Below are 27,435 nucleotides of genomic sequence, written 5' to 3' on the forward strand. Positions count from 1 at the left end.
CCCTGGAAGTAGACTTGGGCCATTTTAGCAAGAGATTCCAGGGTCCTAGATACCCAAGGTATGGTCTAGAAGGGGAATCAGGCCCCCAGATGGTGCATCCCCTTGGGCTGAGGGACTTTTTGCCCCACTGAGGAATGCTGACTGGAGGAGGACTGGAGCAAATCCCTCTAAGGCATGGGGCCCAGGGCAAGACCCTTCTTCCCTACATCTATGGGCAGTACCACCTCCCAGTTTGTTTCTCCATCTGTAAAAAAAAAAAAGGGATATTAATAGACCCTCCCCCACAGAGCCGCTCTGAATGTTAAATGAGCCAACACACATATGTTCATGACATGAAGTCAGTGGTTAATAAATGGCAGTTATTATAAATAACATAACTGGACAGAGACCCTGGAAACTAAGCAGGGAAGGAGGAAGCACATTCTGATACCCTCAACCTTTAAACTAATCTAGTTTAGGTTTTCTTCCGTATTTTAGAAAGGACTTGGAAAGAAGCCCTGTCCCCATCAGGCCAGGCAGAGCAGAACATGGAGCTCACTGTGGGAAGGGTTCTGGGTGACAAATGCAAGCCCAGCCCCTTCCCCCTCTCCCCAGAGTATGCATGCTGTCACTGACAGGCTCAGGGGCAGGCCTGGTGGCCAACAGCAGGACTGAGGAGCCCAGATTGAGGTCTAGGGAAATGCCTAGAAATTCTGATGTCCCGCTGCGGCCCTCATCACACCCCCAGGGCTGAGGAGGTGGGGGCAGCATGGGATCCAGCTGAGAGGTTCCATTTTCAGTAGCTTCCAATTCTGGAGTCTTTTGGGTGTTCTGAGACCCAATTTCCAACATGGGGTGAGGGAGTTCCCCACCCCAACAGACAATTCTCGGACATCAGCAGGGTGTCCTACAATTCAACTCAATTCTGATACTATCCACCCTGAGACAGCATCAGATTCCCCAGGTGAAGGGTTCAGTCCGACAAGACTACCCCTTCACTCTCCACTTTAGATGCCAGTCTTAAAGCCAGGTTGTCACCTGTGCTTCTGACTGACCAGCTACAGATGGGAGGTTCCAACAATCCCCTCCTTGGACTTCAGACTCCAGTGGCAAAGCCAGGTTGTTACCTATAATAAATAAATGAAAAGCAATAGGATATATTAGTCTAGGAGGAAGCCATTTGGTTTAAAACTAATTCAGCCTGACCTCATGTTTCCAAAAATCCCTGGCACGGCCTGTTGAGTAGGAATTGTACATCTGCCTTAAACATTTACAACATCCTAAAGATAAGAATGATGCCCCTAAAGATACGGATGTAGCTCCACACCCCCCATATCATTTCCTTAAGGATAAGCATCTCTTCCTAGAAATTAAGGATTAATTTCTGACCTGCTGTGCTCACTTTGTGATCACTGACCTGCTGTGCCAGCTAAGCATCTCATGACACTAGTAAAAGAGATCTTCCTGCCACATGTGACATATGCTCTTTGTTCCAAGACAGTGTACAACCACTCTGTACACCCCACTTCTTGGGTGTGCTTCCTTCCTTGGGGAAGGAAGCCCCCCAGGCTATAGTCCTCGGACCTGCCTCACAATAAAGTCACCCCAAATTTTAATTTATAGATTGATCATGGATTATTTGAGTTGACACCTGTACTTCTGACCAACTGGCTATCAATCAAAGGTTTTTACTACCTCCTCCTAAGGTTTGATTAATTTGCTAGTGCAGATCATAGAACTCAGAGAAACATTTTACTTACTAGATCATTGGGTTGCTACAAAAGGATATAACCCCAGGACAGCCAGATGGGAGCCATGAAGAGGGCAAAGTATGTGGGAAAGGGTGGTGCTTCTGTGCCCTCTCCAGGGGAGCCATGCTCTCTGCATCCCCACATGTTCACCAACCTGGAAGCTTTCTGAACACTGTCCTTTTGGGGTTTTACAGAAGCTTCATTACAGAGGCATGCTTGATTAAATCACTGGCCATTGGCAACCAAACTCAATCTCCAGTGCCCCCTACCCTCCCCAGAGGTTGGGAGGTAAGATTGAAAGTTCCAACACTAATCATATGGTTGGTTCTCCTGGCAACCAACCCCCATCCTTAGGTGCTTCCAAAAGTCACCTCATTCACATAACAAAACACACCTTTATCATTTTCGTCAATTAGGAAATTCCAAGGGTTTGGGGAGCTGTGAGCCAAGAACTGTAGCCAAAGACCAAGTATATATGAGAAATAGATTATGGTCATCTGAATGACCAAATATATATTTCTTATAAATCACAGTATCACACAGAGCGATAGAAAAACAAAGATGTCACAAAGTCATGGCTTCGTAAGACTTTGAAGAGCATCCAGACCACGATGCTCCTCTCAACAGCGAGCCTCAAGCCCAGAGAAGAGAGAGGTCTGTCCCGGGTTCCACAGCCATGGAGGCAGAGTCCAGACTAGAACTCAAGACTTCTGATTCAGGTTGGGATTGCGTTAGATTGAATTGATGGCTTTCTGTCACTAGACTGCAACATCTATTTTCACAGGTTGTTGTTAGGCTAAAAAGAGAAAATCAATAATAATAAGTGTTTATTCAGCACAGGGTCAGGTACTCTGTTAGGTTACTTCATGCTTTATCTTATTTAATCCTCAAGCAACCCTTTGAGCTGGGAACTAATATTACCCACCACCCATTTTCTGGATGAGAAAACCTGGGCTTAGAAAGGTTAAACACCTTGCCCAAGGTCATCTAGCTAAGGCAGCAGAGAGCCAAGCCATAAACCTGTCAAAGCCTGTGCTCTTGACCACTGAGCAACACCACCTCATACACTAACTGCCAAACGTCCCACTCAGTGAGCTTGCCACACAGGTGGAGAAAAGAACCAGGGCAGTTCTGTGGACTCACTAGGTGGGGTCCCCCAGAGGGAAGAGGAGCCTCAGGTGTCACTCTGAGAGCAGGGGTGCTCATAGAGAAAGTCGAGACTCCTCTAGTTCGTGCCAATATCCTCCATCTTCTACACGACCTCCTCTCCAAAACCCACTGTTCTCCACCCAACGAATCCTCCCGCTTTCTCAGGGAATATCCATCCTCCAGCCCATTGCCAGAGATCCCTGGCTTCTCTGGGGCTGCAGATCCACCTATAGCCACTAGAGGGCAGGCCAGCTCTGCGGCCAGACCCTGCACCGTTCCCCCCCCCCACCCCGCCCCCCAAGAGCTTGATCAAGTGTCCAGCCAGGGATGGACCTAGATGCCCTATGGCACAGCCGTCCCCTACACTTTGCCATCAGCTTACTCCCTCAGATCCCAAAACATCTAACTGCAGGATCTCAACTCGTGTTGAGACATGGTGTCTGATTCTACTGAGATAAAGATCTTAAGAATCCCCACCAAAACAGCCATGATAAACAGCTACCACCACAGACACTGATCAGAGCTTCCTTTTACTAAGCACTTTCTCCTACTTTGAGTGGCTGGAGGTTTATTGAAGCCTTATGGGTGAGCTGGGAACTAATATTGCCCCCCACCCATTTTCTGGATGAGAAAACCTAGGCTTAGAAAAGCTAAACATCTTGTACAGTGGTATATTCCCACTGTACAGATGAGGAAACTGAGGCACCAGGAAAGGGAGTAACTTGCTTAGGGTCACCTAGAGAACTCTGGTCTTCAGACTCCAGGGAGAGCTGTTTCCGATTCCCTGCCTGTCTGGAGGTGGGGGGCGGGGAGGGGGGGGGATCAAATGTTCACAGGCAGAGGAACAAGGGGTCAACACACTCTACTGGGAAGACTAGATGCATTGGGAATTTCCTGCAAACTGACACCAGCCAACCACCCACCGGCCATCTATCCATCCCAAATGGTTCACTGAGCACCTGCGGGGACACAAAGATGGGCGGGAGGAGTTTCCTGCCCTCGAGGAGCTGGCAGTCTAGTGGGGGGAAGTGGTGAGTCAGCAGGTAATTATGGGAAACCGACAGCTGTATAATGGGGTACGTACAAGCAGAGGGGTTTGTGACCATCTGGGCTCAAGTTTGGGGTGTCCCTTGGGGCTCCCAGGCCTGAAGGAGAGGCCTGGAGCCAAGGATTATTGGCAGGGCCACCCCCTTCCCTGCAGCTCACTCCAGGATGAGGGTTCCCCTCCCAGCTTCGGGTGCCCGCCTGTGTTGGGGGCCTGGGGTCCCCCCCACCCTTTCAGAAGAGAGCGGGCCCCGGGAGCCGATGACAGCACACCTGAGTCAGCCCGCCGCCCACCCGCCCCTCAGCGTCTGTCTCCGCATCTTGTGATATTTCGCTCCCCGGGAGCCAGCCCCACTGAGCTCCGGAGGCAGCTCGGCAAACAAACCCAGCGACAGATTGTGCCGCGGCTCATTCCGGGGAAGGACGCCAAATCCCACCCTGCTACCCCCAACACTCCCTCCCCGCCGCCCCCTCCAGGCCCTCCTCCAAGGCGCAGGCCCTCAGCAGGGTGGGTCTGGGGAAACGCAGGGCCTATTCTTGCCTTCTAGAGATGGGAGGGGGACGGGAGCCCCAGAGACGCCCCTTTCCGCTCCTACCTCACCTGAACACGAGAGGGGCGGGAGAGGAAATTTGGATGCTGAGAGACGGCCTCGGAGCCCGGGAAGGGCTGAGGATGGAACCAACAGGGGGCGCCCGAGCGTCTGGGTGAAAGTGGGCCGCGAGCTTGCTAGTGAAATGGGGCGGAAAAGGAGACAGAGACAGGGAAAGAGAGACACGTGACACAGAGATGGAGAGACAGGGAGGCAAGGAGCCACAAGGACAGAGGAGAAGCGACAGAGACACGGAGAGACAGTGAGCGAGAGAAGATAGTGACAAAAAGAGAGATGCATAAAGGGAGGGAATGACAGGGAGACAGTAACGAAGGGAAGGAGGGAGGAAGGAAAGAAAGGAGGGAGAGAACAGAGGGACGGAGACCATAAAATACGAATAAGAGTAGGGGGAGAAAATGAGAGCAATCGAATGAGAACGAGGGAAGAATGAGAGGCTACAGGATGGCGGAGAGAATGAATGGGAAATGAGACCAGCATTTATAAAGTGCCGACTGTATGCCAGGCGCTGCGTTGGACTCTGGCACAGATAGGAGAGGAGGAGCCAGAGAGCAAGGCGACTGGGCGAGGGGTTCCTTTTCTTTGCTTCTGGGAGCGTCCGCCCCGGGGCTCCCGCGCTCCGGCGGGCCGGCGGGCCGGGGCCGGCTGCGCGCAGATGGTCATGCCATCGGCCTTACGCGCCGCTCCCGCAGCCCCAACCCCGCCCACGCCGCTTGGCCGCCGTCCCGCAAGCGGCGCCCCCCACCCGCAGGGCCCCGCGCCTATCCTGGTCCGGGGCGGCTCCCTAGGTCTGGATGCCCGGCGCCCTAGGCCAGGTCCAGGCCAGAGTGGACAACATCGTCACCTTCTTATGGAGACGCTTAGATCACCGGTGTGCCGGTATCGCCCCGAACGCGGCCACCAGGGGCGCGAGTGGCCCAGACGAAATCAGAATGCACCCCTCTTTAAAAGGAGGTAGAAGAAGCTGGCGTGAAACCAACGGTCTCCTCCGCACCTTTGAGTCCTCACCTATCCCCCCGCGGGAGATGAGATATCCCCTTCAGGACACATCACACATACACATAAAATTGCACACACTCGCACGCGGACCGGAACTGGCACCCACTCGCAAATGCATTAAGGGGCATACCCACCCCGGGGCACATAGACCCTCGCCACCTATCCCCAAGCTCGCTCGCGCCAAACTCTCTCACAGCCTCACGTTTTCCACCAGCGCAGACACGCACGCTCACTGGGCACTCAGCGCACACTCACGTGCCCCCCCCCCGCCCCCCGCTTCCGCGGGCCCATATAAAAGGTAGCGTGCAAGCACTCTGAGTCACACCTGCACAAGCGACTTTACGAGCGTGTGCACGCTCCTATGCACGCGATCTTGCACACACAAAGTTGCACATACTATTCTTATAGTCGTACACGCTCTGGACTTGGGGTCTGGGAACGGGAGGGAAAGTGGAATCTCGGAGCTCTCCCCGGATAGAGAAACGCTGGAGGCCCGGACAGGGGTGCCGGCGACGCGGTGAAGAGGGAGAGGTGACTCGGGAGCCCTTCTCCTCCGGGAAAGTTGGGAGAAGGGAACTTGACAAGTCCACGGGGTTCCCTTACACAATCGCACCCCCTCAGGAAGGAATTTCCCTAAAAGCGTGGAGCCACGAAGGCGAACGAAAGCAGTCCTCCGGGGCCGCCAAGGATGAGGGGGCCAGGATGGAGGGGGCTAAAAAGCCATTCCCGCCTTCTAGTGGCCAGGAAAGGGTTAAGTCGGCAAGCTAGGAAGTGAGGGAGGAGCCAGCGAGTGCGGGAAGGAGGGGGGGCGGTTGGGAAGAGCATCCTCGCTGTCCCCACTCTCCCTCGGCTAGCAGCCGGGGCGCACGGACCGACGGACTGACGGACTCGCGCGCTGCCTGCGCTGTTGGGGGGCGCCGGCACCGGGCGTCGACGGCCAGCTCCAGCCCACCTCACCCCTTCGCGCCCCGCCCCGTCCCGTCGGGGCCGATGGCTCCTTCCGAGGCCCGCAGCCCAGGGGGCGCAGGGTAGAGCGCCGCGACCGGGCCACACAGCCCGGGGACTCCCGGGCCCTCCCGGAGCCCCGCGGAGTCCCCGCCGTCCGTTTGGCGGGCTCAGGGAGCGAGTGGGATTGCCCTCCCCTCGCCGCTCCCTCCCCCGAACGCCGAGACAAGATGCTGCCCGGGCTCAGGCGCCTGCTGCAAGGTAGGGACCCCAGCCTGCCCGAGGCGGAGGGCATCGGGAGGGGACCCGGGCGCCCGCTGCCTCAGGGCGCGAGGGTGGGGTAGTTGGGGGGGGGGGGTGAGGGTAGCATGGGGAGGGGGAAAACCTTAGCCGGGCGGCCCCGCCCCCGCCCCCAGGGCTGCCGGCTGGAGGAGCGCACCGGCTCGGAGCCTGCCGGGATGTGCAGGGAGCTCGTGACCCAGGGGGGACGCAGGGGGCAGGCTGACGGGCCCGGAGAGGGGAGGGAGGCTCAGGTTCTTCTGTCCCGGCTCCACCTGCTCCGGGGACGCTGAGGACTCCGGCCGGCTGGGGAAGCGCCGACTCAGCAACTCCTCGTGCCCCGTGCCTCAGCACTTTCCAGTCACCTGGGAGGACAAGGGACGTGGGTAGGGGGCTGTCTGGGAGGCTAGGGGGCACAGAGGGAAATCCAAATGGCCCTCCCTGGTAGGACAGATAGAGGGCGCTGGAAAGGCGATAGTTCCACGGACTGAGTGACAGCCAAGGGTGTGGGGCAGAGACTGGGGGAAGGGTGGAGAAGGGGTCCGAGAGAAGGGGGGCGGGGAAGGGGCAGTCAACGATGGAGAAAGTAGTTAGGGGAAGGAGGGAGATAGGGAGGAGAAGGAATAAAGGTTAGATGGGAAAAGCATGGAAGGAGTGGGACTCCAGTGAAGATGGAGGAAGAGGGTAGACCAGATTAGGGAGGGGTGGAGAGAAGACTAGGGGCAGGGACCCAGAATCTAGGGGTGGGGGTATTGGGAAAGAGCATGAGGGCTATGACTCTGGGACCTGGAAGGTAAGGGGAGAGGGAAGATCAGAAACCAGAGGAGGAAAGGGATGGTGGATAGAGAGATGGAGTGTCAGGAACAGAGGAAGAGGGTCAAGGATGACTGCTAGGGTTGGGGACTGGGAACCATAGATGGGAGAAGGGCTGGGGGTTGATCAGGATGGGGATGGGGGCTGGAAAGGAAGGAAGGGGAGGAGGAAGAGAAAGGGATGGGAGAGAGGAATCAGGGGGGGCTGCCCAGGGATGAGACAAAGAGGCTTCTGGTAACCACTTCCACGTGGGAAGCCCTCCATTCCCAAAGCGCCTGCCTGTCACATCCCCTCTCAGGGAGTGGCCAGTGGGCCAGACCGGGAGCTCTGAGCTCAGGGCCTTGGGGGCGGCTTGAGGGGAAAAGGGGGAGGATATTCCAGTGGGGTGGCAGCCTCCGAGGGTGGGCACTCTGGCTGGCTCCCTGCTGCCATTTATATCTCTGGGCCTCGTCGTCTGAACCTGCCGCCGCCACCATAGTGCCTGCTTATTTTGGGGTGTTACATTCTGGCAGAGTGAGAAGCTGTTTGCAGCAGCTCTAAACCTCCGTCACCAGCATCAGTGCCTCCCCAGGCCCCTGCGTCAGTGGCATCGCCGCCACCTCCATTCCGCTCCTGGGCTCCCACCTTCTCAGCCCCTGCCCAGTCAGCGTCTGCCCAGCAGACCCCAGCCCTTCCCCAGTCTTTTGGGTGTGGAGCTGTTGCTTCTGGGACCCTGGGACTCTCCTTCAGAGCCATAGCCCTTGGTTCCCTTTCCAGGGAGCACCTTTTCCTAAGGCCACTCTGCACAAGTCACTCTGCCCTGAGCATCCTGGCTCCTGCCCTCTACCCTGGGTCCATCTGCCTCTTCCTCAAATTCCTTCTTTCACAGGGGCCTCTGGACGGCTAGCTCCGGGGCTGAGAACTTTGTTTCTGAGCCTTGGTACTCAGGGCGATAGTGCACAGTCCTTGACAATGGTCCCTCGGTGAATGGATACTTTTGGCCTCAGCCTTCCGGGATCAATACCACGTTCTGGCCTCTCTCCACTCCCTCCCCTGGTCAGTTCTGGCCACATCTTCTGGACACTGGTCATCTCTTCTTGACTCCCAAACAGGCTGCCCCCTAGAGCAGCCACAACCTGGAGCCGAGGAGAGAAACGTTGCAGAGAGCCTAGGTCCCTTCCTTGCCCTAGCCCTGCATCCTGGCTGCTCCAGCCCTGTGCACCTGGGCGCAATTTCTGTCTTCCCTGTACTTTGAGGGCAGCATCTCTCATACTCAGGGGCAGTTTCCGTGGATGATGTGGGGTCTCCCAAAGAAAGGTTGGAGAGAGTCCCTTCAGATATGCGCTTGTCCAATCTGGGTTCCAACTTGTACTAGCTGCGTGACCGGAGGCAACTCATTTCATGTTTCTGAGCCTCCCGCCCCTCATCTGCACCTGGGGGCCATCCTATTGATCTCACGAGGATTACGTTGTGTTGTAGTCTATGCATAAAGACATGTTCAAGTACAGTGCCTGGCACACAGTAGGTGCTTAATAACAGATGGTTTCCACCTGTCCCTGCTCTACACTCCTCTGCATCTCTAGCCATCACCTGCTGACTTTAGAAAAAAGGAAGAGGAAGGAGAGAGGATGGGGTGAGCAGCGAGGGTGGAGGAGGCTGTTAGAATGGGCTTTCCTCACCCCATATTGGAGTGAGGACATGAAATAAAGGCTTCGAGAACGATATTGAAGGCAGACCGTCAGAGATTCGGACCAGGAGGCCTGAACTGCTCATTAAGAAACTGACCCTTCCCCTCTCCAGCTCTCCATGGTGTTACCTGTGAAATAAGGGGTTTGCTCTTGATGGCTGCTGAGGTACGCCCCTTCCAGCTCTGACATTCTGTGCACCTTGCCCTGGTCTTTGCCAGCGATTCACAAAATAGGGGCTGGGAGTGGAAGGGTGGTCCTCCGGAAGAGAGGGAGGATATGGGTCTGGAGGGAGGAGTGATAGTGAAGAGCTGTGAGAAGCAGGGGGTGGGGAGGGGACTGTGGTGAGAAGGAAAAGGGCACACGCTGGGCAGGAACCAGAGGCGGAGGAGGGAGAGAAAGGCACAGCTCACCAGCCCCCGCTGCCTCTGCCCAGGAGCGCTCCAGCCAGGCCTGGGGCAGAGAAACCCAGAGCCCCCCACCTGCCCCTCCTCCTCGCCTCCAGTGAGAGCCGCAGCCTGAATTATGGATGAGGCTCCTTGGGTTACAGCTGCCTTGCACGACAGCGTTGAGGGCCAGAAATGGCAACAGAGTCACTGTTACGCAGCAGCTGTCACAGAGGGGCCCCCTGCTCAGGGACCCTCCTCAAAGAGCTTGCAGAGAGCACCATCTCCGGCTTAGGGAGGTGGGCCATGATGGGGGGAGACATAGTGGCAAGTGGGAGGTCATGTGGGGAAAGAAGAGAGGAGCCTCCCCCCCGAATGTGGGCAGGTAGGGGGCCAGGGAGTGGTGGGTAAGAGGATGAGTGAGGGGGCCCTTGCCAGTCCCTGCTGCACTCAGCCTGCAGGCTGGAAGAGACCCTGTCACCAGGGGACTGGCCCCTGACTCTGGAGTATTCTGGGAATCCACATCCTTCCCTCTGTCTCTCCCGGGTACCAGTCAGCCCCCTAGGCTGGGGGAAGAGCTCTGTAATCCTTTGGAGTTGTGAGCTTGTGGATAGCAGGTGTGATTAATGGATCAGAGAAGGATTTGGCTTTCTCTGGTGTCAAGTCCTTGGGGAAGCAAGCTCAGAGGGTGACTGCCAGGAAGGGAAGTGCCCTGGCCAGGCATCAGAAGCCTCCTTTCTGGTCCTTGCCCTGTCAACCACTTTGCTGTGTGACCTTGGGCAAGTCGCCTGCCCTCTCTGAGCTCCATTTGTCACTTCAGTAGAACAAGAGTTTGAATCAGGTGAACCTGGAGGACCTTTTCAGCTCTGAATCTCCTGTTCGAAGCCTACAACTTTAGCCCTCCTGAAACCCACCCAGGGTTCCCTAATGTGCTCCACCCCCCACCCCTGCCTGCTTGGGATGAGGGGTGAGAGAGACAGGCTCCTCCACCCCACGTGGCTCTGAAAAACTCAGGAGGAGAAAGTAATCGTGAAACGCCGCACGGGGGAGGGGTGAGAAGGGCCGAGAAACGCGGAGGTGGTGTGAACGAATGGAACAGCAGCCGCTGTGTCACTGAGTATTACATCACACCCAGCCTACACACGCACGGGGCCCGGCACTCACACACACGCGGAGGCCGGCCGGCACACGTTCACACGCACCGGCGCCGCGGCTACGGGGAGGGCCGGCGCTCACCGTGGGGCCTGGTCAGCGCTGGAGCGGCCCGAAATCCGGGGGCCAGCGGGAGCACCTCACACATCGGGCGTGGGGTCCCCCACCCTGCACTTGTGTTCTCCCATGGGGGCAGGCACACCGGAGCATCCATGATGTCCGTGCCACACCCAGGGTCTGTCGGGCTGTGCGCACACCCCTTGCTCAGCAGCACCTCATGCAGTGAGCACCACCGCGCTCACACCGTTCCCCCAAATCACACACACATATTTACACGCACGCATTCACACACATGCAGTCACACACAGCAACCTCTGAGCAGAAGACATCATTTAAAGTCATCCGCCCCTCAGTCTCCCCTGCCCCCTCCACCCACCCGGTCTCTGAACCCCAGAATCTCAGGTCCTTGGGTCCAAGGACAGGGTCTTCCCCCTGTCTTTCAGGACTGGCACATTGCTTGAAGCAGGTGTTCAGCTGATGTGTGCCCAGGAATGACTGGCTGGCTTTGGTGGGTGCAGGCTCCCCAGCCCCCCGGCAGACCTGCCGGAAGAAAATCCCAGGAGTCATCTGGAAGTCATGATAAAGGGTAGAGGTCAAGCTAGTTCCAGCCCAGACCATGATCAGCTGCAGTGAGGGCAAGAAAGCGGGGGACAGCAAAGGGTGCAGGGCCCTGCACCCCTGCTATGGCACAGGGACACGGGGGCCTAGACACAGCTCTTTAGCCCCCAGGCCCTTGGGCCTCCCTGAGCCTGCTTCTCCATCCGCATCCTAAGAAAGCTGGACCACTTCCAACCTTCAAAAGTTACTTTGAAAAAAAATTTTTAAGTGACTGTGAATGAAAAGAGCCTGGGGTGTAAAATGCAGATTCCAGGGCTTCCCTCCAGGAATTCGGATTCTGCACAGGCAGGGCTGGGGAAGCTGCATTCTCTCGGGACCGTGGGCTGATTCTGGGGCTGGGGGCTGGGGGCCCCAGTTAGAGACCCACTGCCCCCTGGTCCCTAAGGGCCTTCCAGCATGAAGAGGCTCGGGTTCTCTCAGGGTGAAGGCTGCAGGAAGGTGAGGGAGGAGGGCTGAGGTCACCAGGGGGCTCGGCAAGGCCAGACCCTGGGGTGGCCAGAGGGCCATTTTGCACGAGCCTTAGATTCACAAAGGGTCTCAGATTAGTTCCAGCTGTTCTCAAATGGCGGCGATTTTGCTCCCCAGGGGACATGTGGCAGTGTCTGGAGACATTTGGGTTATCATAACAGGGAGAGGGTGGGTGTTACTAGCATCTAGTGGGTAGAGGACAGGGATGCTGCTAAACACCCTATATAGGACTCCTTGTCGGACTGCCCCCCACGACAAAGAACTATCCAGCCCAACTCTCAAAACCGAGGTTGAGGGGCCGGCCCCATGGCCAAGTGGTTAAGTTAGCGCGCCCCGCTTTGGAGGCCCAGGGTTTTGCCAGTTCGGACCCTGGGCACGGACATGGCACTACTCATCAGGCCATGCTGAGGCGGCCTCCCACATGCCACAGCTAGAAGCACTCACAACTAGAATCTACAACTAGGTACTGGGGGGTTTTAGGGAGAATAATAATAAAAAAAAAAAAACTGGCAACAGTTGTTAGCTCAGGTGCCAATCTTTAAAAAAAGAAAGTCAAGGGGCCAGCCCCATGGCCGAGTGGTTAAGTTCACACTCTCTGCTTCAGCAGCCCAGGGTTTCGCCGGTTCAGATCCTGGGCACGAACATGGCACCGCTCATCAAGCCATGCTGAAGTGGCATCCTACATGCCACAACTAGAAGGACCCACAACTAAAAATATATACAACTATGTACCGGGGGGCTTTGGGGAGAAAAAAGGGAAAAAAAATCTTTAAAAAAAAAAGTCAACAACAACGAAAAAAAGCAGAGTTGTCTATAAAAAAAAAAACCCAAGGTTGAGAAGTCCTGACAGTTAACACAGGGAAACCGACCATAGTGAAAACAGGAATGAAAGACGACGGTCACTCATCAAACAACTTTCAACACTGTCACAGCACTTTCTACAATGTCCTCTTGGCATTTCTTCGTTTTTTAATATACCAGGAGCCTCAAAAAGTGGAAGTGGCCAGGGCCTCCTGCATCTCTGAGGTTGCACCCAGAAGCACCTGACCTAGGAGTGCCAGGCTCCAGGCCATTTGGGTGGATGGGTAGGCCCCCCCGCTGGCTCTCCCACCCTGGCAGCCCATCCAGAGCACCTTGCTCTCCCTCTCCCGGCAGGTCCCGCCTCGGCCTGCCTCCTGCTGATGTTCCTGGCCCTGCCCCCAGCGGCCCCCAGCTGCCCCATGCTCTGTACCTGCTACTCGTCCCCGCCCACCGTGAGCTGCCAGGCCAACAACTTCTCCTCGGTGCCGCTGTCCCTGCCGCCCAGCACGCAGCGACTCTTCCTGCAGAACAACCTCATCCGCACGCTACGGCCGGGCACCTTCGGGCCCAACCTGCTCACCCTGTGGCTCTTCTCCAACAACCTCTCCACCATCTACCCGGGCACCTTCCGCCACCTGCAGGCCCTGGAGGAGCTGGACCTGGGCGACAACCGGCACCTGCGCTCTCTGGAGCCCGACACCTTCCAGGGTCTGGAGCGCCTGCAGTCGCTGCATCTCTACCGCTGCCAGCTCAGCAGCCTGCCCGGCAACATCTTCCGCGGCCTGGTCAGCCTGCAGTACCTCTACCTCCAGGAGAACAGCCTGCTCCACCTACAGGTGAGCCTGCCCCGCCCCAGCGCACCTGTGCACGGGCACACACGCACACACATGCACACACATGCACGTGGTCCTCTTCTGCATTCCTCTCTCCCCCAGCCTCTCACCTCCTCTGTCCCTGTGGGTGTCCCCAGGCCACCCTTGCTGCCTCAGCATCTCTCTCTATTTCTCTATGTCTTTTCTAAGTTTCTGTCCTTCTTCCTTTCTCCAGGGGCTTTTCTTTCTTTTGTCTTCCTCTGTCTGTCTACACCTGTCTGGGTCCCTTGCTGCCTCTCTCTCACTAACTCCCCATCCCCCCATCTGTCTCCCTCTGCCTCTGCCTGTCTGTCTGTCTGTCCCTTTCTGTCCCTCTCTGTCTCTCGCACTAACTTGCCTCCCCCATGTGTCTTCTGCCTCTTCTGTCTGTCTCCCTTCACACGCCCACTCCACACACACACCCCCATGTCTGTCAGGGTGTGAGTATGTGTCTCTTTCGGTGCTCTCTCCTTCGCCCCTTGTTTGCCTTCAGGGGACTCTGCTCTCTCCAGGCACCCCAGCCCGGAGGCCTCTGTGGCTGCTTCTCTCACCCACCCCACGCCCTCCCACATCACGGGAGGTGGAGCTAGACCTAGCACAGAGCCACTGCAACTGGCGTCCCATAGAAGGTGCCACCTCTCTCCAACTCGCTGGATAATAGGACCAGGGGAAAACCTACTCTTTGCAGATTCCCGTCCCCCCCAACCTGCCATCTCAGTGCAAGGGCAAAAGAGAAAAAAGGGAAAAGACCTATTAAGCAGCTGGAAAATGGATGCTCTGAAAACGGAAGGAATACCAGTAATTGCTATTTATTGTTATTATTATTGATCTAAATATTGTTTATTGTTGTTGTTATGCTGACTGTTTGACAGTCAAATCCTCCCATTCTATTTCTCCAGGAAGCAATAACACACCCGCCAAACCACTCTGGGAGAAAATCGTCCCCGGCCACACAGCCTCTGGCTGGAAGGGGACAAAGATATCCAAATTCTCCCCTCTCCCCACATAAACCTGGCAGGCACTTCCTCCTCCCCGCCCCAGGCTGGTCACCAACATGCTGTTTGAAAATCAGGTCAGGGCTGATCTTGCTAATGATAGTAACAATAGTAATAATAATTTAGCAAACATTTATTGAGCTCTCACTATAAGTTAGGTGCTGAGAATACAGAGAGAGCATTCTAGTGGGAGAGAGAGGCAAGTAAAATACATAATATGTTGGAAAACTATGTCACATGTTATTATTATTAGTGCATAAACAATGATAATAATAGCACCCAGGGCCAGCCTGGTGGCACAGCCGTTAAGTTTGCATGTTCCGCTTTGGCGGCCTGGGGTTGGCCAGTTCGGACCCCGGGTGCAGACCTATGCACCACTTGTCAAGCCATGCTGTGGCAGGTGTCCCACATATAAAGCAGAGGAAGATGGACACAGATGTTAGCTCAGGGCCAGTCTTCCTCAGCAAAAAGAGGAAGATTGGCGGCAGATGTTAGCTCAGGGCTAATCTTCCTCAAAAAAAAAAAATAATAATAATAATAGCACCCACCACCAGTTAGAGGGCACACTATGTGTCGGCCACTATGCTAAGGACTTTACAGGTATCATCTCTGCCACTTACAAGTGTCTCACATTTTTTTAACCTTCCTAAGCCTCAGTTTTTCCATCTGCAAAATGGGGGTAGCAACAGCACCCATCTCCAAGGGATTTTTAAGCGTTAAGTGCATGAATAATTTGTAAAGCATTTAGACTAGTGCTTGGCATACGGTGAGCACTATATAAATGCTTGTTAAAAATCCTATTTTAAAAAAAGAAGCAAGCCTCATTTAGCACTGGTCTTGGGGAAAGAGCCCATCTTGGACCCCATCCTGGAGGTTTGGGTCAACTTCAAGGATTATCCTGAGGCCATGGGTGGGTCCCACAATACCCCCGCCCTTTTCTTTCCTTTCTATTTGCCTGACACCTCCCCGTTTACAAAGTGCGCTCAGCCCCCTCATTGCATTCTACAGCCCTGTGGGGAGATTGTCTGCATCTCCACACAAATAAGGAAGCTGAAGCCCAAGGTCCCAGACTTTGTAGATAGAAGGCCTCTAAACATAAATGTGACTGGGGCCGACGTGTTCCCATAATCACACTGAACCTCGCAACAGCCGGGCAGTAGGGACAACAGGGACAATGAATGAAGTTTCTGAGGCCACATAACTGGGAATTGCTGGTGGTACCTGAGCCTGCCTGGTCTGATGACGTTTCAGGCCATTTTCATCACTCAGAACTCTCCACTAGGCTCTGTCTTGGAGCAGGAGGGTCGTATTCAGACTGTGCGGGCTCATCTTTGAAGCACACGCTGTGGAGTCCACCAGACCCAAGTTCAAATCCTACCTCCTATATGACTGGACAATCTCTCCTTCTCCATTTCCTCATCTATAAGACAGCGATCATAATGGTACTTAATATTAATACTTATCTAAGAAGTTTAGTGAAGATTAAAATTTAGTGCACTCGGGGGCCGGCCCATGGCCAAGTGGTTAAGTTCACGTGCTCGGCTTCAGCGGCCCAGGGTTTCGACGGTTCAGATCCTGGGCACCGACCTAGCACCGCTCATCAGGCCACGCTGAGGCAGCATCCCACATAGCACAACCAGAAGGACCTACACCTAGAATATACAACTATGTACTGGGGGGCTTTGGAGAGAAAGAAAAAAAGAAGACTGGCAACAGCTGTTAGCTCAGGTGCCAATATTTAAAAAAAATTCAGCATACTGGATATATAGGTGCCATTATTACTATTATTGTTAGTATTGAGACCCTGGCCTCCTCACCAGTGTGTATTAGTTGTTCAGAATGAGGAATCTGGGGCCTGAGTTCGAATCCCTGCTCTGCTATTTTCTGACTTATTTAGCTTTAGGCAAGTGCCTTCCCTCTCAGAATCTCGGTGTCCTCAACCTTAAAATGGGAATAATAAAAATAATACCTTCCACAAAGAATGACTGTAAAGAGTAAAAGAGTTAGCCTATATAAAGCACATGTCATCATGACCTCATCCTCCATCGACTCCCAGGGCATGAATGGCAGCCAGGGTCTGGGATCAGGAAAGGCCTGGGCAAAGGGGACCTTGAGTGGACGCTGGGGTCTTCCGAGATGGGAAGTGTTTGTTCTGCACATCCCTGGCATGAATGGTATGGGGCATCATGGGAAGGACGCATCTCCACACCTGGTCCTTTATAGAGGAGAAACAGAGGCAGCCTCTGCCTGTGAACTGCCTGGAGAGACTAGGCTGGGAGGTGCCCCAGGCAGGTGAGGACATGTAGGCTGGGCTGCAATCCGCAGAATGCGAGTGTGACCCAAGATGGAGCCGGGCCTCCCCCGAGCGGAGAGCTCCGGAGGAGGGCAGAGGACCACAGCTGTTCAGGGTGAGGAAGGTGGAAAGGAAGTGGGGTGGGGTGGAGGTTCTTATAAACTGTCTGCTGTGTGCCAGGCACTTGCCAGCGGGGTGCATTCATCAACACACGTTTATTGAGCATCACTCCATGCCAGGCAGTGTTCTGGGTGCCATGGATTCCAGAGTGAACAAAAACAGAGTCCCTGCTCTCCTGGAGTGTATCTGGAGTGGAACCAGATGATAGAGACACCCGTTCTCTCTTTTAATCATTACGGCAGCCTGCATGTTGTGTAAGAGCAGTCTGTGTACTCAGGCAGGTCCAAGTTTGAATCCCAGCCCCACCTCTGATTTGCTCTGTGGCTTTGGCAAGTTACTTAACCCCTCTGAGCCTCAATGGACCCATCCATAAAAGGGAGGAAATGACCTGTTCCTTGGGGGGATTCGTTGTGAGGATTAAAGGAGATGCTACTTGAAAGGGCCTCAGCATGATGGCTGGTTCAGAGTAAGCAACATTTCCCCCATCTAATAGCAAAGGACACTGAGGCTCAGTGAAGTCCAGGCACCAGTCCAAGGTCACTCAATTAGTAAAGGGCACAGTCTAGAACTGGCCAAAGTGTCTGACTCCAGGGTGTAGCTGTTCAGAGCCCTGTCTCCAAGTTCACGCCTGCAATCCACTACACAGAGCTCTTGGCCCCTAGGCAAGTCACTCGCCTTCTCTGAGCCTCCCTCTCCTAGTCTCTGAAAGGGGATGAATAATATTACCTTCCTCCTAGCATTGTGCTGATTAGGTTACTACATGGGGTCTGTATAGCACGAACTTGGTGCATGGTGAGAGCTCAGTAAGTCAGCTGCTTGACGTTGCTGACGTGGATGTTGACGATGATACCCAGCATAGATTGAGTGGGGGTGCCTGGCACAGAGTAGACGCTCAATACAGCTTTGTTGAATGAATGAGGTACATTCCAGGACTCGCTTACTCATAAATATCAGATGAGGATGGGATCTTGAGGATCAACTATCTCAAGTCCCGTGTTTCACAGACGATCAAAGTGAGGCTCAGAGAGGTGCCTAGAGCTACCCAAGGTCACACAGCCCAGCAGCTGATGTGATTAGTGCCAGATACTGGAGCTGGGAGTTGGAGGGAGGCAAGGTTAAGAATAGGATGCTGTCCAGGGGAAGTGGCGGGGCAGGGATGCTGCACTGAGATTCCAAATGGATGCAGAGAGCTGTGAACCGGTGGCGGGGGGGAGGTGAGGGAAATGTGGTTTTCGAAATGGAAGAGGATGACTTTAGCAGATGCTCCCAGCCCAGAGGGAGGGGGCCATTGGGAGGGTGGTGGGGGAGGGCGAGGGCTGTGAAAGTCAAGCGCTTATTAATGCACAGAGAACGGTTTTAAGGGCGGCGAGAGGAAGGACCGGATTTGAAAACTGCAGCTGAGGAAGTGGCAGTGGGATTTGGCAACAGTTTGGATGGGGGAGGGGGAATAGACCCCCCCCAAGGCTGAGGCCCAGAGAGGGAGGGACACGGCTTCTACACAAGGAAAAAAGCAAGGGGAGGAGGTTAGAATTGAATAACTCTGTCACCCATAAAGTGGGGCTGTGGGTCAAAGGTGCCTAAATTCCCTAGGCACCTGATCCTGGGGTCATCCCTTCCTGATGTTCTCAAGTCCCCAAGGTGTCCATTACCTCTGCTCCTTCTACCCCCCCACCCCGCATATTGATCCTCTGACCAGGTATCTCTGGGTATGTCCTAGTCTTGCTGACACTCCATAAAAAAGAGAAACCCTAATTAGGTGTTTGAGTGGAAGGGACTCAGAGCCCACTTCGGGGACCAGGAAAGAAGGACAAGGGCACCAGACCAAGTTGGGCCAGGCTGAGGTCACGGTGATGCAGGGAGCCCACTGGAAACCTGAGCTGGGCATGGACCAGGAGGCAGGGGGCAGAGAACGCTGGTGTCACAGGCAGTGGAGAAGGTTGAAGGGACGGATCTCAATGTGGCCAAGAGGAGGGTTCTTGGCAGGCTCAGTTCCTGTAGCAGAGAGCGCGGAAGCCAGATGGGAGGGGGCGAGAACACGCAGGAGCTCAGGAAGGTGGAGGCTGTGGGTGTGGGCTGGGAGTCAACGCCCTCCCCCCAACTGGGAGCCTCCAGTCAGGCTCTGGGGTGGGGTGGGGGGGCTCACCTCCCCAGGCAGGGAAGGGTGGGAGCGCCACAGCCAGGAAACAGGACCCCAGGGTGAGCTGGCTTGGGCAGATAGGATGCCCGACTCCCCAAGAAGCAGACCTCCTGGGCCTGCTGACCACGGTGACGTCCTGCACAAGAGGGGAGGGCCTCAGTCCTGGGGTTCTGGTCCCCTCTCTGGCAAGCCCTTCATCTCTCTGGGTCTCAGGGCTCTCCTCGGTAAAAAGTGGGCTGGGCCCGTGGCCCCTGAAGCACTGACTCCCAGGTCTGGCTGATCATCACCAATACCTTGGGGAGCTGGTTAAAATGCAGCCTCCAGCCCCCTCCCCACATCCCCACCCGCGTTAATTCTGAACCACAGTTCAAGGACCTTGCAGCACTAACACGGCCTGATCTGGGGACTCCCCAGCCCCAGGCAGAGGGGACAGCCCCTCTAAGGAGGGCACTAATGCAGGGCACCAGGCAGCAGGCTTCCCTCCCCTCCCCTTCTGCCTCTGGGGAGTGGAGCTGACACTTGGTCTCCTTAATGGCCCAGCCTAGTAGCAGAACTTTTGGGCTCCTCTGCAAGAGAAAAAGGGATGGGACCTAATTCTAACTGAAACCCTAGTGTCATAATAACCACCATTTATGGATGGTGGTCTACGTGCCCACCGGGTACTGTATCCTTACAGCATGATCTCATCTAGCCCTCCCTCCGCCTGGTGCTGAGGGCGTTGTTCTCCAAGTTATACTGAGGAAACTGAGGCTCGATGAGGCTAAATAGCTTGTGCAAAGGAACGCAGATGGGAAGCCGCCAAGCTGGACTGGATCCCCGGGCTCTGACTCCTGATCCTGTGGGCTTCGTCCCTGGACCGAATCCTGGTGCACCAGGCGCTGTGCCCATCTGATCTTTATGTGGGCTTGTCTGCTTTAATCCTCAGAACAAACCCACGAGGAGGTACACTCATCCCCATTTTATAGATGATGAAAGAGGCTCAGAGAGATTACTGGCTTGGCCAACTTAACAATAATGGCTAACTCGCAGAATGCCAACCACATGGAAACCTCGTTCTAAGCACCTTAATACATGTCGTTGCATTTAATCTGCACATTTTACAGATGAAGACAGTGAGTCACAGAGATACTGTGCCTTGCCCAAAGTAGCAGTCAGTTAATGATAGATTCGGGATTTGAAGTCAGGAAATCTAGCTCCCCAGTCTGCAGCTTAACCAAACCCGAGGTTCTCATTCTGCAAGCCTGGTCCTCCCACCAGCAGCAGCACCGTCTCCTGGGAACTTGTAATGCAGATTCTCGGGCCCCACCCCAGACCTGCTGAATCAGGAGCTCTGGGGGCAGCGCTCAAGGGTCTACAGGGGATTCTAAAGTTTAAGAAGCCCTGCCCTCAACCATAGTGCTTTTCCCACATCAAACTCTAAGTAGGTTAGAGGAGGCAGGATTCAAACCCAGGACCCTATGAATCCAAAGGTCAAATCCTTTCTGTTCTACAGTGCTCCCCTTCCTTCCTCTTCTCCAGGCCCGCGGGAGAAATCCCCACCCGTCTCAAGACCACTCTCTTCTTCTCCCCCCTCCCCTCCCCAGGATGACCTGTTCGCGGACCTGGCCAACCTGAGCCACCTCTTCCTCCACGGGAACCGCCTGCGGCTGCTCACGGAGCACGTGTTCCGCGGCCTGGGCAGCCTGGACCGGCTGCTGTTGCACGGGAACCGGCTGCAGGGCGTGCACCGCGCGGCCTTCCGCGGCCTCAGCCGCCTCACCATCCTCTACCTGTTCAACAACAGCCTGGCCTCGCTGCCCGGCGAGGCGCTCGCCGACCTGCCGGCGCTCGAGTTCCTGCGGCTCAACGCCAACCCCTGGGCGTGCGACTGCCGCGCGCGGCCGCTCTGGGCCTGGTTCCAGCGCGCGCGCGTGTCCAGCTCCGACGTGACCTGTGCCACCCCCCCGGAGCGCCAGGGCCGAGACCTGCGCGCGCTCCGCGAGGCCGACTTCCAGGCGTGCCCTCCGGCGGCGCCCACGCGCCCGGGCAGTCGCGCCCGCGGCAACAGCTCCTCCAACCACCTGTACGGGGTGGCCGAGGCCGGGGCGCCCCCCGCCGACCCCTCCACCCTCTACCGAGACCTGCCCGCCGAAGACCCGCGAGGGCGCCAGGGCGGGGACGCGCCCACGGAGGACGACTACTGGGGGGGCTACGGGGGCGAGGACCAGCGTGGCGAGCAGACGTGCCCCGGCGCTGCGTGCCAGGCGCCCCCGGACTCCCGCGGCCCTGCGCTCTCCGCCAGGCTCCGCACGCCTCTGCTTTGCCTCTTGCTCCTGGCGCCCCACCACCTCTGACTGCGGTGCTGAGACTGTAGAGGCCAGTGTGCCCCCCGCAGCCCCCATCCCCAGCTGGGGATCTGGTCCCAACCCCACCCCTGGCCTAGCTGCCTTCCTGTCCCTTCTCTCTCTTCCCCAGGGACCACGTCGCCACTGCCTGCTTCCTGGGCTGCTGGCTTACGGCAGCCCAAGGAAGGCGTGTCCGGTGGCTATGCCCTGTTGTCTTCAATTCTAGCCATTAACTTGTTCCCATCCCAAGGCTGGGGTGGGGCACCCCAGGCAGCCGCTGACCCCTTCTCCCAGTGCCCACAGTGGACCAGAGAGGGACTTTTGTCTGCAGAGCATCTTCCACCAGCAGAGCCTTTGGAACCTCCCGAGATGGGAGCCCCGCCCAGGAGCCCTTTGGAGGGATGCCTCAGTGGGGCCAGGCTAACCCCAGGCCCCTGCTTATCCTAGCCCCCCTCAACCTCCCGACACTGGAGGAATACTTTTCTCCTAAGTCTACCCTGGACACTTTTTAGGGTGCCTGGAGAGAACTTCCCTCTCCACCATGGCCCCTGTGTGGTGAAGATCAACAGAAGTTGTTTGGGAAAAAAAAATTTATTAAAAAATTCTATTATTTTACCTTCTGTAAGATTTGTTGGCTCAGCACCTCCGAAGTGGGTAAGGGGCTTAGGGCCAAAAGAATTTTAAGGCCAGGAGGGTTACAGGAGGGGAGCCATCCTGTGCCATCCAAGCACTTCTTGCTGGTTGGAGCGAGTGTGCTGCTCCCCCATGACAAGAAGCTGAAGGCTGAGGAAGAGGAATGAGACCCTGGAGTCCCAGCCAGGCTGGGTGAAATCTGACAGCCAGGGATGTGTGCTGATGGCACCTCACCTCTGCATTTGTCCAGGAGAAGCAGCTACAGCCCACCCTGAGTTGTCTGGCGCCTCAGGAGCTCAGCCTGGGGAAGGCCTCCAGCCTGGCTAACAGCTCCCTCCCAGGAAAGAAGAGCAGTTCCCACCTTCCCCTGCAAGGAGGAGTAACATAGACATCCATGGTTACAGCCAGCCCAAGCATGGCTTTGGGCAGATCTGAAAAAGGGCACCTCTTTCTCAAGGGCACCCAGCCCCACGCCAGAGCCAACTCCTTAGCAAGCAGAGCCTAAGGCTGGGTTTCAGCTCACACTTACCCCCTCGGCTGAGTGCCCTTGTGCAGTGTACAGCCTGCACAGCTGTACACAGCAACCCTGTCGACAAACGGTCTCTTTTCCTACTTGTGAGGTAGAAAGCATCAGGGATGGACCAGGTCAGAGGAGCAGTTCTCCAAGCAGGTTAGAGGAGAGACCAGTGGAGTAGCGTGATCACAGGGACAAGAATCCCAAGTTGGGGCACATTTCCGGCTTAGGTGTGATCGGAAGCTTCATCTTTCCAGTGTGTGGAGAGGCTGGGGAAAGAAAATAGCTGGGCTAGAAGGACTTGGGATGGGGGTTAGGGGTGAAGCTCATCAGACAGAAGCAACTTGGGAGAAGTTCAGATGGTTTAAATCTAGGATTAAGAAACTAACTTGGGATGTGGGAATGAACAGACAGAGGGGACCCAAATGGCAGGGCTCAAGGAGGATGGATGCTGAGATTCTGTGACTCTAGCCAGGCAAGTCAGAAGGATGGCAAGAAGAGGAACCAAAACGGGAAGGTGTCCACATCTAAGGCTCAAGGCAAGTGGACTTTGGTTAAGGGGGGCCAGAGCAGATAGTGAGAGCAGCTAGGTCCTTAGGAACCTGGGGAGCTCAGAGTCTGGGGTCTCCCAGGAGCCTGTGTCAGGCTAGTTTTGAGCAGGCTGGTGAGTGGGACTAGGGGACCAGCCAGGCAAGAGCGCTGATGGAGGAAAGACTGCCGGGGCCTGGGCAGGGGGAGGGAGGATGCTGGTAAATCGCAAGCAGGCTGTCCAGGTCACAGAATTATCGTTGTGAAATATTCATGGGCCTTCGGTCCAGATGCTATTTCAGAACAGCGAAAGCAAGAGGAGTGTGTGAGCCTCAGGAAGAAGCCTGCAGCAAAGCTGCTTCCCACCACCCCCACCCCCACCAGCCCAGACAGACCCACGGACGCCCATCACGTGCACACCCACGCTCACACACACTCACACAAAGCGGAGCTACAGAGCACATGTAGGCACGCCAACACCCACAGGGCCCGCAAACAGGCAGATGCACCCCAAATACTGCTATGCAGGCATGGCTGCTCAAACAGGACCCTGCGCAGAGACCACCCCCAGAGATCTCACACGCACGGACCCCCAGTAGCTCCCAACGACTCAGATTTACAGCCTTGAACCACACACCCTCAAACAGGAGGGAGTTCCAAGGCCACCCAGTTTCATCCCCACCAGTACTCTGATGGGGAAACTGAGGCCCAGAGAGGGGAAGGGACTTGTCCAAAACTCCCCATCTCTGAAAGAAACAAAACTCATTCACCTCCCGCATTTTGTGAGTGTGCTCACATTCTGCATTCTCTTGTCTGCCAGACATCCAGCCTACTTATAGTTAACTCCTCCCTTTCTCTAACCTCCTATATCTACTCACTCAACCAGTCCCCCTCCGGGGCCCCAACCCGTCTCTTCCTTTCCATTCCTCCACCATCTCCCTGCTCCATCTCCTCGTTACCTCATGCCTAGAATATCAAGGAAAATAGCAGTAACCTCCTCTCTGGTTTTCCTACATTCAATCTCTCTCCCCCACTCAGCCTGCCCATGGTGGCCAGATTCACCTGACCAGAATTTGCAGGATGTCATCATGTCATGCAGGAACCTACAAGGGCTCCCTATTGCCTACAGGTTAAAGATAAAGCATCTTAGCAAAGCATCAAAGATCCTTCAGAGTCAGGTACCAATGGCCTTTCTGACTTTTTCTCTCATGGCCTCATCCTACATCTCCACTCCAGGTAGAATGATTGTCTCATGCTGGCCATCAGTTGTCATGCACTCGAAACCCGCAAACCTCCTTTGAACTCTCCTGAAGTTCCTCAATCTCCCCCGAGAGAGTCCCTTCCTCTCCTCAGATGACAGAGTCCTTCCCCAAGGCCCAAAGGACATCTCTCTGACATTATCCATGAGGGTTCTTTCACTGTCCTTCAAAGCTGCGGCTAGAGGCTCAGGCTCAGGCTTCCTCTAAGCAGATGGCTGCCCCCAACTGGCCACCTTGGGAATCACACCCAGGTTCCGTCCACCTAAACTGAGAGTGAACATCAATGTGCCTGGGGAGAGGACTAGAAGGACATGCCAGATGACAAGGTTTATAAGCCCTTAAGCTTCTAAGGTTCTTACACTCGGGGTGCGGGGAGGGCTCTCAGCCCTGCTCTCTGAGCTGCTGGCTCCTGACGTTAGCTCCCTAATCTGTGAGAGGACTCCTTTCCTATGAAACAGAAAGACTTGGGGCTCCCAGGACACCGCCAAAGGGAAATTTGCCCACCAGGCTCTGAGAGGCCACAAGGCCAGGGACAGTCCAGGTGGCAGGCCCAAGGTCCAGCTGGGGTCAGGTTTCTACATGAATTTTTAATGCTTCCAGCCAGACCTGTCAGATGTTCCGAAACCTGAGCATCTCCTTTCATCTATGTACATGATGCCCTTCCCCATCCCCATTGCTCCTGGAGGTGGGGCAGAGGAGGCAGGCCTGGGGCAGCACCCAGCAGCCTGTGGAGAAATGATTTGGGGGAAGTAGAAGGGTGAATGACCTAGTTATTCTCCCACTTACTGTATGACCTTGGGCAAGTTACTTAACCTCTCTGAACCTCAGTTTTGCATTTTGCTTTCATTTATAACCTTGGGGTAATAGCACCTGTCTAAATGCGTTGTTGTGGGGAGTGTGGAAAGGTGACCTACATGTTTGCTGTAATTATTATTTTTTCTCAAGTCCCACCTCCCTCCTTCTGTTTTCTTCCAACCCCAGAGGTGCCTCTGTCTCTTTGGTTTGGGGGGGGGGTCTTTGGGTGGCTCTGCCATCCCCCCACTAAAATTGAAACTGCCCACTCCAAGATCCTCTGGCCTTGCTAGAAACTTTGGATGAGGAGGGGGAAGGGAATCCAGAAGGTGAGGCAAGGCTGGTGGAGTAAGAGAGGAAGATGGAGCAGCTGAGGGAGAGCAAGGGAAGGAGGCAGCAGAGAAGGAGGGGAAGACTCCACTCACAGGGAGAAGAGCTAAGTGCAGCCTCACTCTCCTCTCTCTTTCTCCTGCCATCCTGCCTTCCCTCCTTCCTGGCAGCCCCTCCACCCCCTGAAGCAGAGACAAGCATCCCAGAGCAGAGGGGAGGTCAGGAGCTTGGAGGAACGGTTGGGAGGGAAGGGCGGTTGAAGGAAGCCTGCCCAGTCTTTCCAGCCCACCAATTCCCTGCACAGGATTTCTAAAAAGGAAGGTCTTTTACATCTGATTTAGGTGGGAAGCTGCTAAATGCAGATTCCCAAGCCCCTCAGACCTGCTGACTCAGATGTCTAAGGGAGCCCTGGAATCTGCATTTTAACAAGTGAGGGTGGGTTATGAAGTCCTCTGAAGGCTGAGAAACATCTCAAAGGGGGAATGGTCCCTGGGGGGCAGACAGACAGGAGAAAACACGGGGAGAAAAATTATCCCCCTCCCCCACCACCCTTGGTGGAAGTTACAGACAAAACTCCTGCTTGGAGAGGGTGATGCGAGGGATGGGGAATAAAGGATGGAGGAGGCAGAGGGAGAGGACATCCAGACGGATGGGGGGGGGTGGAGGGACACAGCGAAGGTGACTTCCAAGGTAAGCAGCCACAAGCGGAGACAGACACTTGCAGGGTGCCCCCACCCTCCTCGTGGCGACCTGAGACAGTTAGCTTCTGGTCCCGGGATGTGGAGACCCTGAAAGAGTCCCACACCCCGATTCTGGGGCGGAGGGTCAGGGAGGAAACCTCTCATCCCCAGGGACCAGCGGCCCTCCCTGGTGGTTCAACGCACCGACATACAGGTACACACCTCTCACTGGCCCGGCCAGAGCCCTCCACCCCTCCGCTGGGAACTCGGCTCTGGCCCAGCACCCCTCTGACCTTCCTCCCTCTGCCCCCAACCTCCAGGTCCCAGCTCATCTGCATAAAGTTCCAATTAACACGTTTTCCCTCAGCTATTTACGATCCCTGAACTCGCTCCCAGCTTGGGAGCCCGCTTCCCGCCGCCCCCTCGCCCCTCGGAGTGCGTCCCCGTTAACCCTTGCGACCCGGCCGCTCCTTGCTGCCCCGACCCCGCCCGCCCGGCCCCCGCGGGGGGACCCGGGGGTGAGAGGCGCGCCCTGGGGTGGAGGACGCGCAGCGGGGGCCGCCGCGGGCCAGAGGCCAGGGCTTCCCGGGGGAAAAAGGCAGGCGCTGGCCCGCCCCTCTTTCTGGGAAGAGATGGGGAGGAGGGCTTCTCCTGGGAGACTCGGGGCGTCGAAATTCCTCGTTCCTCATCCTCCGGCCCCCGCACCCCTCCTCCTCCCCGCCACGTACCCTCTCCCCTCCCCAGCCATCTGTTCCACTCGGCAGCGCCGCGACAAACACGGCTCTAGCTCGCTTCCGCCCCTGCCCAGCCCCCTCCCCCGCCTCCCCCCCCCCGCCCTGCCCCGGGAGTTGGGGGGGGGGGAAGTGAGAAGACACCCCTCCCCCAGGAGGCCAAGACTTCTGCCAGCATCTCCCACCCAGTCCCAAGCCCCCGCTGGGCAGGGACAAGCGTCGAGGCCCCCTCCTTCCGTCTCGAGGGTCGGTGGGGCTGGAGATAACGCTTAAGAGGGTGGGGGTCGGGGAAGGCGTGGGGAGATCTCAAAGGAGGGCAGAGCAAGCCAGGGTAGGGGTCTGGAGGCCAAGAGCCGGAAAGGGCCAACTAGTGCGTAGGAGGTGGGGGTTTGGGGGTTCCCTGTCTGGCTCTCGAGCCCCCTTCCACCCGGTCCCAGCCACAGCCACGCAGCGCCGCCTGCTGGGCACACCGAGTGCCCGGCACACACGCCCGGCTTCCTCCGCCCGCCCTCGCCCCTCATCTGGAGGGATC

The 27,435-nt window shown here is 56.0% G+C and overlaps 1 protein-coding gene across 1 annotated transcript; it reads left to right on the forward strand.

Annotated features, from left to right (window-relative positions):
- Positions 1–6,393: 6,393 nt before the first annotated feature.
- On the forward strand, positions 6,394–22,049 carry RTN4RL2 (reticulon 4 receptor like 2). Its single transcript, XM_014827839.3, has 3 exons — positions 6,394–6,736; positions 13,071–13,552; positions 20,696–22,049. The coding sequence occupies exons 1-3, from the start codon at positions 6,706–6,708 to the stop codon at positions 21,443–21,445; spliced, it is 1,263 nt and encodes a 420-aa protein (XP_014683325.1). The 5' UTR covers positions 6,394–6,705; the 3' UTR covers positions 21,446–22,049.
- The last annotated feature ends 5,386 nt before the right edge of the window (positions 22,050–27,435 follow it).

This window comes from Equus asinus, chromosome 17 (assembly GCF_041296235.1).
Source record: "Equus asinus isolate D_3611 breed Donkey chromosome 17, EquAss-T2T_v2, whole genome shotgun sequence".
Lineage (NCBI taxonomy): Eukaryota > Metazoa > Chordata > Mammalia > Perissodactyla > Equidae > Equus > Equus asinus.